The sequence below is a fragment of the Alnus glutinosa genome, chromosome 2 (genome assembly GCF_958979055.1).
Source record: "Alnus glutinosa chromosome 2, dhAlnGlut1.1, whole genome shotgun sequence".
Classification (NCBI taxonomy): Eukaryota; Viridiplantae; Streptophyta; class Magnoliopsida; order Fagales; family Betulaceae; genus Alnus; species Alnus glutinosa.
The window spans coordinates 8731257-8743919 of NC_084887.1; the positions used below are offsets into that span (position 1 = coordinate 8731257).

At 37.7% G+C, this 12663-nt stretch overlaps 1 protein-coding gene across 5 annotated transcripts; it reads right to left on the minus strand.

The window, feature by feature from the left end:
• Positions 1-334: 334 nt before the first annotated feature.
• Positions 335-11362, minus strand: LOC133860888 (dihydroorotase, mitochondrial-like). 5 transcript variants are annotated; one of them, XM_062296539.1, is made up of 10 exons: positions 10878-11362; positions 5796-5856; positions 5334-5459; positions 4403-4548; positions 3996-4177; positions 3139-3275; positions 2484-2649; positions 2267-2383; positions 1479-1639; positions 335-800 (listed from the first exon to the last, which is right to left on the minus strand). In XM_062296539.1, exons 3-10 carry the CDS (start codon positions 5355-5357, stop codon positions 606-608), a joined length of 1128 nt encoding a protein of 375 aa, XP_062152523.1. In that variant the 5' UTR covers positions 5358-5459; positions 5796-5856; positions 10878-11362; the 3' UTR covers positions 335-605. The 5 variants fall into 5 exon arrangements, with proteins under 5 accessions (XP_062152523.1, XP_062152524.1, XP_062152521.1 ...); XM_062296540.1 differs by lacking the exon at positions 5334-5459 and adding an exon at positions 4642-4764 and having other exon boundaries at positions 10878-11360; XM_062296537.1 differs by lacking the exon at positions 5334-5459 and having other exon boundaries at positions 10878-11360.
• Between the last annotated feature and the right edge of the window lie 1301 nt (positions 11363-12663).

Below are 12663 nucleotides of genomic sequence, written 5' to 3' on the forward strand. Positions count from 1 at the left end.
TTCAGCATAAATTTTTGGCACCCTTCTTAATTCTACAGTTTGCAGGTCGCCATAACACTAGAAAAACACATGGAAGCAAGTTCAACAACAAATTACAGAGTAGGATATAGCTAGTAGTGAGACGCAAGGCCTATAGGCCATGGCTATACATTGTTTCTTTTATGGACTAAACACTTCTCTAGTGTTATTGACAATTGAGTTTTGTTTGAACTCAAGAAATAGAAGAAAAGAGTAAGGGACTAAAAAATGCCGTGGGAGGTTTTGTCGTTGACGAACTCAGCATCTAATTATATAAATCTTAATTAAGATATTTGTTAAAAGAGTGACTCCAAAGTGAGAATCCTATCTAAATAGATGATTAGAAATTTGTGACGAGAAGATTATACATACACTAAAATATATATATATAGTTCAGTGTCGATAAAAAAAATTGTGTTGTTTATGGCCCAAAAAAAAGACATTATTCACTTGGCGTCGTTTGAATAATGTCGTTTTTGGAAGCGTTACATGAATTCAGAATTCCACGAAACTACTCTCTCAACATAGTATGATAAATGTGGGACAAAGAAAGTACCAAAGTCATCGTCTCTAAGTAAAAATTTGAATCAAATGGAAGATGGCTGCCATTCAAGCGTTTCCCCTGCAAACATTGGAATGATATCTCCAAATGAAAAGGAGAAAGACTCAGGTACCGTCCATGGAGTTCTGATCAATTTTATTTTCGATGTGTTTCTTGGAAGACCATAGAAGTCGGGTCCATTGAAGCTTGTAAATGCCTCTAGCTTGTCAAGCGCACCTACCTGAAATATGCAATTGACTAGCAAATAAATCTAGTATGATATCCATATTTGGAAGTTTTCATGCCAAGTCACTGCCACGAATTGTAGGTATTGCTTATTAGATGGAGCATAAAAAGCATTATCTCAAGCATTTGATCAATTGCATACAAAGTTCACCCTATCATATACTAATTTCGAGAAATTGACATCCCAAATGCAGCTTATGTATTCTAAACATCTGATGCATCAAAGTATGGAAGATAGGACTGCAAGGAAGAAATAGGCATGAATCCAACAAGAGGCTCAATCAATTTCAATGGATGAACGTGCTTCCTTCACTTTCCAGAGAATGAAAGCCATACTTGAAAGAAGTAGGAAACAGAATTATTTTCCTTACAAAAGACACGTTTCTTTCCATATTATGCATGCCACATCAAATTCCACAAAGCCGTAGTAAGTTTTAGGTTCAAAATATTACAAGTTAGTTTAGCATGTCTTTGCTTGTCAAATGGTTAAGGTGCTTCCCAGCCAGGAGATGGGGAAAAGATAGAGACTAAGGTATGAGATCAAGTTCAGGTTTCCTCAATCACAATTGGACCAAAAAGAGAGAGAGAAAAAGAATATATAAAAATGTGAGTAGGAAGAATTAGCACCAACAAGAAATTTATGATAGATACACCAAACAATGAAAAGAGTTACCTCTTCAAAGACCTTTGCATATAGTGATAGGGCAACGGGAGCATTGTATATACCAGCACATCCACAAGGGCACTCTTTTCTTCGTCTCTCATGAGGAGCGCTATCAGTTCCGAGGAAAAATCTTTTACTTCCACTAGTCACAGCAGAAACAATAGCCTGTCCTAGATGAGGAGCAAATGAATTTTATTTTATTTTTATAAGTAAAATAATACAAACAAAAATGTAATTGCAGAAAACAGCTCTGTGGAGATGAGGAGTAAATGAATAAGCTCATATAACATAGCCATAAGGAGAATCCATAATAATGATTTGCTGAGTTCCTAAACTATGTGATTTGTTAGATATTTTGATCATATATATTATAATGTATGTGCCACATTAATCAATAACTGCAAAATCAATTGCTTAGAAAGAAAAAAAAAAAAAAAAAAAAAAAAACTGAAAAATCAATCACCAGGGCAACCTAGTCTTATCACTCCAAAAGAACCAACCTATAATGATTTCTCAGAAACTACTACACATTTCAGACGCTATTTTGGGCATTGAAACACAATTAATGATCATCTTGTATTTACAACACCAGGTCAGCTCCATCAGGCATGTCAGACATCAGGACCAATATGACTGCCATCTCCAAAGATACTAGGTGTACTTTATAAGGCCAGAACAAGTTCATGTTCTTCAAAGTACATAACAACTTTGAAATCAAGAAGTTTGATAGTCAATATAGAGAATGTGATAGGTAATTGCATCTTTGTGGAAAATAGAAGATATTCAATACAACATACTGTGGATCTCCCTCTTGAGTACTGGAAGGCAGTAACTATGTGGCTGCAATCCACCTTGAAAGAGGGCATTTCTATTGAGAAGAAGATGCTGTGGGGTAACAGTTGCAGCTACAAATCCTAAAAGTTAAAGAAAGATATAATGCATGCATGTAGAAATGGAATAAAACGAAAAGAATACGAAGGGCAAAAACTTGATAATGAAATCGATTAAAGACACCTTCTTTGCAGGACTCAACAAACCTAACAGCATCAATCGTAGTGATGTGTTCCATCACTACCTTCAGCTGCGGAAGCCTCTGGACTAAAGGTTGTAAAACAGCTTCAATGAAGACCTTCTCACGATCAAATACGTCAACGTCAGGATCTGTAACCTCCCCATGAACCTGTGAATAGAAAAGCATATACAAATACAGAAGTTTATGTGCAAATCAACAGCTTCTATAGATTTGGTAAGCATCACAAGGGAAGTTGAAGTGTTCTACCTAAAAACCATTTGGATTTAGTTTAGTGTATGTAATGCTCTAAGCATCTTGCCCACTTATGGTTGGAAGAAGCTCAAACTTACATAGAAGGTAGTTTTAGTTCAATGAAGTGTGATGACACTTCTTCCAATTTGAACATTCTATACGTGTGCTTTTGCCAAATGCTTTAAGGCATTATCAACTCCCACAGAATTAATAAACCATACGATTGTTGTGACCTCTTAAGAGTTTTGAAGTAATGTTCAATAATGCTTTTTCCTTGTCCGTTAAAGAAATGCATGGCAACATAGACAAGGATCAGAAGTTAATGCTGAATGTACTAGCATAATAAGCGGAAAGAAATAGTTGTTTCACTGAAACTTTAGAAGCAAGTTAATATGCTGAAATTACCAACAAAGGCATATTCTCTTCAGCCATCTCCTCAAGGACAGGTAGGCATTTCCCAAAAATATCTGTAACTCCATCTTGAGAATTTGTTGTAGCACCAGCAGGGTACAACTTCACAGCAAAAACAGCCCCACTTCTTCCTGTCAATACATCCAGCATTCATAAACTCAGTATTGAGAGAAAATAGAGGGTGGAAGGCAGAATTTACTTCAGTTAATAAATAATTTTTTTTTAAAAAAAAAGTCAAGAGGAAGCAGCCAGCATACGTCTTACTAAATAAACTGCTAGAATTTAATCTTCATACAACAATAAGAAGATATTAAAAAGATGCTCTCAAGGAGGAAAAGTTCTTAATAAGCGGCAGTTTCAGCTATACAAAGTTCCAAGCCTGCAATCTCCACAAAAAGACAAAGTCATCCTGAAAGATTGATCCTACAAGAGTTATTCTCTCAAGGATGAAAAGATGTCCATGTGCCTCCGTGTGTAGGATTTCAAGGCATGCCACAATCAAATACATGTCAACACTTAACTCCAATCTCATCGACAAATAAATTGCTGAGCACAAAACAAGACTTAATTTATTATATGATCCTACATTTAACGTTCTCTCTTAAAATCTTTAATATTTAATTTCTTCTAAATCTATCAAACAACAATAAAAGTAGAGGCAATTTCATATCAGAATAGTATGTTTTCAAGCAAATGGGATTCATGAACAGAAAAGTGAACCCCCAATTAATTGTACTTGAAATGGCTTGAGTCGTGAGTAAAATCATAATGATAATTGAAAGGCTGCAAATAATCATCCAAGTGTAAATAGATTAACAATGCCCCACTTGCATATTTTAAATAAGACTCACTTGCAAGCTTGATCTCTATTGGACTTGTTGTATCTGTCAAATAAAGTGTCATAAGAGGAGTGAAATTGCTATTCGCAGGCAGAGCTTTCAAGATCGATTCTCGATAAGCCACAGCAGCAGCTGTGGTTGTGATGGGGGGCTTCAGATTTGGCATCACTATCGCCCTTCCAAAGTGACTTGCACTGTAGGTGTAATAGTTATGAGACAAAATGAATAATCATAAATATTGAGAACAAAGTTAATCTAAAAAATTCAAAAAAATATTATCCAAGAGAACTCAAATTGTGTTCATATTTATTCAACAGAATTCAAATCATATATATTCAAAGTCAGTAGACCTATACCAAAAGAACAGGCAACAATATGCAAGTCAGCCAAAAAAGATTAGCAAGTGAAGCACAAATGACCTGTGAGAGACAACAGCTTCAAGAAGATCACCATCACGGAGGTGAAGATGCCAGTCATCAGGTTGTGTTAGAGTGAGCTCCATCTTAGGTCCTTTGGACCTTAATTGCATAGGCCCTTCAATCTTTCCCACAGGGAATTGCAATGCCTATATTAAAACAAATTTATAAGAGAAGACAAGCAGAAGTATGAAGTTTCATTACATCCAAAAGGACAGTGAGCTACGTAGGGGAAAAACTACCTTGCACCCATCCTTATTATAAGCTTTAACCTCTATGATTGGAAATGGACAAGATATTAATCAAAATTCCATCATTGTTAGTGCTATCGTCCTTCAAACACGACCACAACAACTTGTCGTATTCTACAAGTAAATACGTTTTTTATGTGAACCAAACAGCACAAGAACTAAGGGAAAAGAATATGGGATACTTCGAGAGAGCCGTAACCTCCAAGACACCAAAAGATGTTCTAGGTTTTGATAATTCTCAAGCATGATTCTTTATTCATTGTGATTATTCTTAAATAGGAGACGGAAAGGTTATAAGACATAACCATTAGGTCTAGCTGTCATTTACAACATGCAAGAACCCTACTGGAAAAGTTCCATACTAGAGGAATAGTAGCTATATGTTACAATGGCTAAATTAGGTTTAGCCGTCAATAACTAGTAACTAAACATCCTTATTAAGAATATCTCTTCCTTACTAGACTAGGAAATAAAGGCCAGAAACAAATGGAGATTTACTCCTTAATAGTTTCTACTTGATCCCCAAGGAACGAAGACATCAGTTTTAAATCCAGGAAGAAAGGGGGAGAGTTATTCTATGCAAAGCAGCATGGAATATGCATTTCAAAAGGATATGAATGCCACTATTAGCAGTATACCAATAATTTTAATATAAACTACAATGAAAAGCAAGATCTCAGTACACTATCACTCGTTTTTTTCTTCATAAAGCCGCATCGTCCTTTTCCTTTCCACTTTATATTTTTCACGTTAAGTTTCAGTGAGATATTCTAATGAGCTAGGCAGCAGCTTTCATGTATGTTTCATTTCTGCAACAAATAAGGCGAAAATGGTCAAACATGACACGTACACCGCAGCAATTGAGCATTTAACATAAGAACAAACAAGGAATATACACAGAGTAAAGTAAATGCTCTTTTCATCTGAATATCAAAACGCATATAGAGCACAGGTCAATTGGATTTGACAATAAAAGACTATGAACAGTCTCAACTTTCATCAAAGTAGCTACATGGATTTGAAAAAACCATTCTCTCATGCGGCTAGTATCAGGACGAGCACGGTCCACAACAAAGATTAACATTTTTTACAAGGAAAAACCAAATGCACATAGGAAAGGAGTTTCTTAAGAGGATGATACATACTTTGCAAGGATGGATCAAAGTCTTTATCATTCCAAATGCCACTCTTGAATACTAGAATTTTCTGCTCAGGGAAGAAAATTTATGATCAGAAAAATCAAAGCTCCAACTCCTTGCTATACTTTGATTTATTGATTATCAATCACTCAATAAATAATGAATAAATGAACAATCACTTAAGGTGGGAAGTGAACAAACATAATTCAAAATTACTGAAGGTATTATTTGATTGATGTAGTTTTGTACTCTTACGACTCACAATGAATTTTCGCTATAGTAGTTTTTGCTCTCTGGGGTCGATGTAAGAGTCGCGTGGAGGTTGCACGAGGTTGGGTTATGTGGGAGGGGATTATGGAACAGTGGTTCTTTGTGGAGGGGAAAACCTTCGTTTTTTCGGTGAGGGAAGGCGATACGGTGTGTAAGAGATATAATATATTGGGCCTTTACTGGGTTAGTGGGTTTTTTATCTAATGGGCTTTTTTTTTTTTTTTTTGTAAATAAGTTAGTTTTCATGGGCCTTTTTACTTTGGTGTTGGGCCTCATTGTAAGTAAAATAAAGAGTTTAGTAGAGAGCAGATAAGAAGGAAGCAAGCGATGACGTGGCAACAACAGAGGGCTCTAGAACATCAACTAGCAACATTATATTAGCAACCTTTTTTTTTTTTATAAGTAATATCATAAACACAAAGCGCAATCAAGTACATAGGGCATATACAAGAAAGGCAACTAAGATGAAGAAGAAAACAAAATAAGGAAATCAATAAAACTAATCACTGAAGGTGCGAGAAACGCAGCCATCCAAGAGTACAAAGAATGAAAGAAAAAAGAAATGAACTCTTCAATGGTTCTTCCTTTTTCCTCGAACTGTCTATCGTTGCAATCCCTCCACAAGCACCACAAAAGGCAACAAGGAACCATCTTCCACGCGACCGCACTTTGAGAGCGACCACCTGTCCACCAGCAAGTGAATAAATCTACCACCCAAAGAAGCATAACCCAAGACTTACTAAAGCAGCTAAAGATAGCATTCCATAGAGCGCTTGCGACCTCACAATCGAGAAGAAGAAGATCCACAGACTCTGCATTCATTTTGCACATACAACATCTATCAATCACAATGACATGCCTCGTTCTGAGATTGTCCAAAGTAAAGATCTTCCCTAATGCTGCTGTCTACGCGAAGAAAGCCACTTTTAAGGGAACCTTAGTCCATCAAATACTTTTCTAGGGGAAGTGAACAGCCTCTTTGCAAGAAAAAGCCTTACAGAAGGATCTAGCATCAAATTTCCCTTTGTGAGAAGGAGACCACCAGAGCTGGTCTTCCCTTTCACGATCCACTCTGGAGGAGTACAGTAAAGAGAAGAATGAAGCCAAGACGTCCACCTCCTAGTCGTGGGCCGCTCGAAAGAAGCTAACATCCCACTAATAGGACCCGCTCACCATAACCAAGTGGTTTGCAACGTTTGCATCCTTGTCACGAGCTATGTCATACAAAACTGGGAAAGCTTCCTTGAGGGGCATCTCACCACACCACACATCATCTCAAAATCAGATCTTGGACCCATTTCCCAAAATAAGTCTGGTATGGCTACGAAACAAACTCCACCCCTTCCTAATATTCTTCCAAAGCCCCACTCCATGAAACCCAAAGGGGTCTAAGGAACTAACCAGCCCAAGTAGAACCATACTTTGCATCCACAACAGATTTCCACCACGCCTCTCTCTCATGGGGATAACGCAACAACCACTTCCCTAACTGAGCCTTATTGAAGATTCTCAAATTCCAGATGCCCAAACCACCTTCTGAAATAAGGGAACAAACCTTGGACCAACTAATCAGGTGATATTTAAATTCTTCACCTATGCCTTCCCACAAGAAATCTCGATGAAGCTTCTCTATACGACTAGCAATACTGGAGGGAATAGGGAAAAGAGAAAGAAAGTACCAACTACCTCATCCCAACTGCACTTAGCCTTAAAAGGGGCCCCCAACTGAAGACCGAGATACTTTAAAGGAAGAGAGCAAACTTCACAACCCAAGATGCCAGCCAATTCATCCATATTATCCACATAACCCACAGGAACCAAAACTGACTTAGCCAAATTAATCTTTAAACCTGAAACAGCTTCAAAGGACAAGAATAACATACGTAGATAATGAAGATGATCAGGATTAGCCCCGCAAAAGACTAAAATATCGTCTGCGAACAACATATGAGAAATGTTAGCAACCTATTGGATCTATATGAACCCCCCAATCGACAGAGAATGGGAAAGGCAAAGAATATACCTGAAGTTGTTACTTGAAATTTCATGGAGATTGAGCAATCTCGAGTGTGCGCTTATCATTTCAATATAAGTTTATCTAGTATTTTCCATCATCAATCCATATTTCACTAATTATCCATTTCAATCGTATTTCCATACACAAATTGTTAGAAATAAAGATGTGGAACTACATAAATTAATGAAAACAAAATAAAAACCTGTATGAAAAAACATTGCTAAACTCTTGGACAGTAAGACGAATATTAATCTGTCTCTTAGACAAATATTTCCTCTCACTTATACAATAAGTTTTGTAAAAAGGAATAAAACAATTTTGTCATAAGGATACAATACTGGACGAATGTAGTGTGCAGATTGCAAATTCTGAACACTACTCTAAATAAGAAGTTATGTAATAGCAAAGAAGAAGAGAAGAAAAAGATACAATAAAATATAAAAAAATAAATTAAATTTTATAAATTACAGAAGCAGTTTATTACATCTTCTAACTGTTGAAAATGTAGTTTCTGACTGTTGAAAAAGCAGTTAGAAAATGTAGTTTCTGACGGTTGAAAAAATAGTTAAATATTTTTTTAAAAATATGATTGTTATAATAGCAGTTGTACATATCAAAAAAATACACATGTAAATAATAAGCTCGTGTGCGACGATGCACAAGTGCTAAGTGTGTCTAAAGCGTCAAAGCGACTAAGTGACACGTGTACGTGCGTGCGACGGCCAGTGCTTCGTACTGGGTGACACAACTAACATGTGTGTACTCAAAATCCAATCTAATATAAGAGCAAGATAAATGCTTAAAAAGCACACAAAAAAACTCAGGTTTTCAATGTTGGACAAAGAGTAATTGAAAAAATAGAGGGAAAGTTGAAATATTGAAATCGGAGGGAAACTTAAATTTTCATGAAATAATTTTCAACAATCCCCCACTTATTTCTAGAAAGAAGAAGAAGAAACTTCCTTTCAGGGTTCGAAAAGTCAGACTTATAGAGCTATGTTCTCCTGTGGAACGGGCTGCTCGTTCTTTCTTGAGCGGGTTGGAGGAGCTGGGTTGCCTCCCCTATAGTGGGCCTTCTTGCAAGACGATAGGTTGGGCTTGCGTGCAGCCTATTAATGAGGAAAGGTAGGCCTATTCTTTTTAAGTCCAAATTAGTCTCGGGCTTGAAGGTGGGCTCTGCAAATCTGAAGCCCCAGCCCAAATTTTGGCTGCACCAAATCTAAGAGGGCAGGCTTGGTCCAGGGTCCCCTTGTGGGTGTTGGAGGAACGATTTCCTCAGGTCAAGCCGGTGGCCTCCCCGACGGTCCTGGCCTCGTCGTCTTTGGGGAAAGATGGTTCCAACGATGGTTTTATTTCGGTTTCGACGATGGTTTCTATTGCCCCGGTTCTAGCAGCAAGACTTCGCGAGTATGATATCACCGTCTCACCTTATTCATCATCAACAAACGTGGGTTTTGATGTTCGGTATCTTAAGTCTTCTCTGACGTGTTTAGACCTCGTTGTTGGTAGGCCAATGCTGGTTTCATCAGTGTTTGCTGCCTATGCCTCATCTGTTTTTTAGGCTCTTTTGTTCGACGAGCAGTTTGGGTCCTCTTTTGTTTGCCTTTTTTGAGGTCTTATCCATCACCTTTGACGATTGTTTATACAACAGCTATGCCGGCCCCTCTTCTATTGCCAACCGTTTGGATTCCACCTTCTACAGTTGCTTCCATCCGCAGATCCGTCACTTCTTTGAAGTTTTTGCATTTGGGTTTTTCAAACTCAGATCTATCTATTTAAGGAAACTCCACTGTCACATGCGCCACCCACCTTGTTCCTCGGCCTCACCGCTTCCATCCGCCACCAACCATGTCTCCATCTGGGCACCACGTACCAACGAGTGGCCCACACGGGCTCGCGAGTAGATCTCACTCGTTGGTGCGTGTTGTATACGCTCTGACACGTGGACAACCCTCTACCGTGCGTGCTACCTCCTGTCGCCTCCTCTGCTGTCTTCCACTACTGTTGCTGACCTCCCGTGGTGGCCGACTCTCTACCGGCAACCATCGCTGAAGCTTGGTCATCACGGGCCAGCTAGTGGCTTAGACCCGCTGGCCCTCCCTCCTCCGCCACACCAGCTGCCAGTGTTTTGCTCCATGTTTTTATTTGCTCTCCCTAGTTTACTTCAGATTGTTAAAGCCATCTTCACCATAGGTTTCATTTTGACCTTCACCAGTGTCTTCTCTGCTGCGATGATTCACATTTGGGTGTGGTACTATAGTTGTTTCTTTGCTGAGCTAAGGTTTGGGTTATCGGACCTTTTGAGGTTTGTGGCCTTTCTTTCGCCTTTAGGCTATGCCATTCATGGTGCGCCCTACTGAATTGCCTTAATTGGCAACCACTTTTCTTAGTCTTCGTACCAAAAATATATAGTCGCATCATTTATTTGTTACATTCCCTTTTAATGTTTGGTTACCTACACTGATAAGGTTATTTCAGAGTTTTTTTGTTGGGATGCTCAGCACTATATTTTTCTTTGTTGTAATTTCTTTGGTTGCTCGATAAATTTTGAGCCAAATCGTAACTCGGGTGGAGCCTCTTCTTGTCCAACGTTGCTACTAGAAGCCATTTTTTTTTTATTCTCTTTTCTTCTTTCCTCTTTCTTTTTCTTTTTTTTTTTAAATAAAAAATAAAAAAGAACTCGTAAATTACAAGAAAACGGGAGAAGAATAACCTTATTCTGGCAACCAAACTAGTACGAAAGAATCGCTACACTGGAATAAGTTTATGTTCGTACGGGAATAGAAAGTAAAGAAGCACACCTGGATGGGTTTAAGCCTACAACCAAACTCCCCCTTTCTTCCACCAAAATCACAAAAAATTGCAGATCACCCTACTGAACACCTACAGCCACCGCGCACGACTACTTTCAGCCGCTTCTTACTCACGACTAACAGAGGGAAAAACCCCGTTCACACCACCGGCGATTCGTCTCCGTTCTCAGCCCGGCGTAGCGACTGTGCATCTCCGTTCGACACCACAAACAATCGGCCGTCACTCTCTCCACCGTGGAAGCACCTCCAATGGCCACCGTCAACCCACAAAGCCCACTCACAATCTTCAACACCACGAACAACGGCGGATGCGCAGCCCAATGATGAACACCACACGACAAGCCACAACAGCCCACACCACAGCCGACACGCACACGGCCACTGCAAGCACAGCTACGGCACCCACGTTCAAAACCACCAATTTTGATTGAGTTTCTTTTTTCCCATTTTTTTAATGGGTTTGACGGAACAAAAAGAGAAGAATATACTCATCCCAAAAATTAAAAAAAATAAAATAAAAAAAATGAAAATGAAAAAATAATAAGACAGAAAAATTGTCACGGGCATATTAGTGAATAATGGGTTAGGGCTTATTAGCTTATTGGGCAGAACTTAGTTTACTTTAGTAATAATAAGCTTGAATTATGTGTATATAAAGGCCAATAGCTTAATTTTAGAGCATTTCTAGTAGCCTCATCAAATTTTATTCACCAAAGTAGCTCAAAATCACATTTTTCTATTCTGGTGAGCCACTTTTTAAAATTTTCATAGCAGTCTCTTCATTTTAACTAGTCACTATCACTATTCCATTTAAATAATGTTATGAATGCATTCATGCATTTGGTGGATGACCATTTAATTTCATCTATTGGAATTCTACACATTCATGTCATCTTTTAGAATTCCATAACATTCATGTAATACATTGATATAGCATTTTAATTCATATTCTATCATTTCCTATTCCTTAACCTCCCACTATGATTCTATGTATATAAAAGGGAGTATTTGGTACTTTGTAAAATACACAATTATAGAGAAGAATCATATATAGTTCCTGAAGAACTAGTTTCACATTTACAATCTCTTTATCTTGTCTTGTTATTTTCATTAATTTTACAATACGTTATCAACACGAAGCTCTAGCCAGTTGTTGTGTTCTTTTGATCTTCAACATCAAAAGCTATCCGTGGGATATTCTTCGATCATTGTAAGTCTCTTTAAGATTTAGTAATCTTACTATCTATTTTGTTAATTAACATTCTAACATATGCTTAGAAATTTTTATTGTTTTAAGAATCATATTAAAACATATGAATCTTATGATCCATGTGCGATTAACATGAACTAAAATGTTATCATTTTATAATGCTATGAATATTGATGTTATGAATCTTGGAAATACTATTAAGAATGAAAATCAAGCATCCCAGCAGGATCGTGATAAAACAATGAATGAAAATCAAGCATCCCAACAGGATCGCGCTAAAGCAATAATTTTTCTTCGCTATCATCTACATGATGAATTAAATAAAAATGAGTACCTTATAGTAAAAGATCCATTGACCTTGTGGAATAATTTGAGGGAGAGATACAAGTACCAGAAGACAATTATCCTCCCAAAAAGCTTATTATTGTTGGATGCACCTGAAGTTGCACTCTTTAAAATCAGCTCACAGTTAAAACTGTGCACTTATGATGATATATACCATATTTCATGCCTCGAATGTGCTCCTGCAGCAGCAATATCGAGAGCGTAATTTTGCATGATATT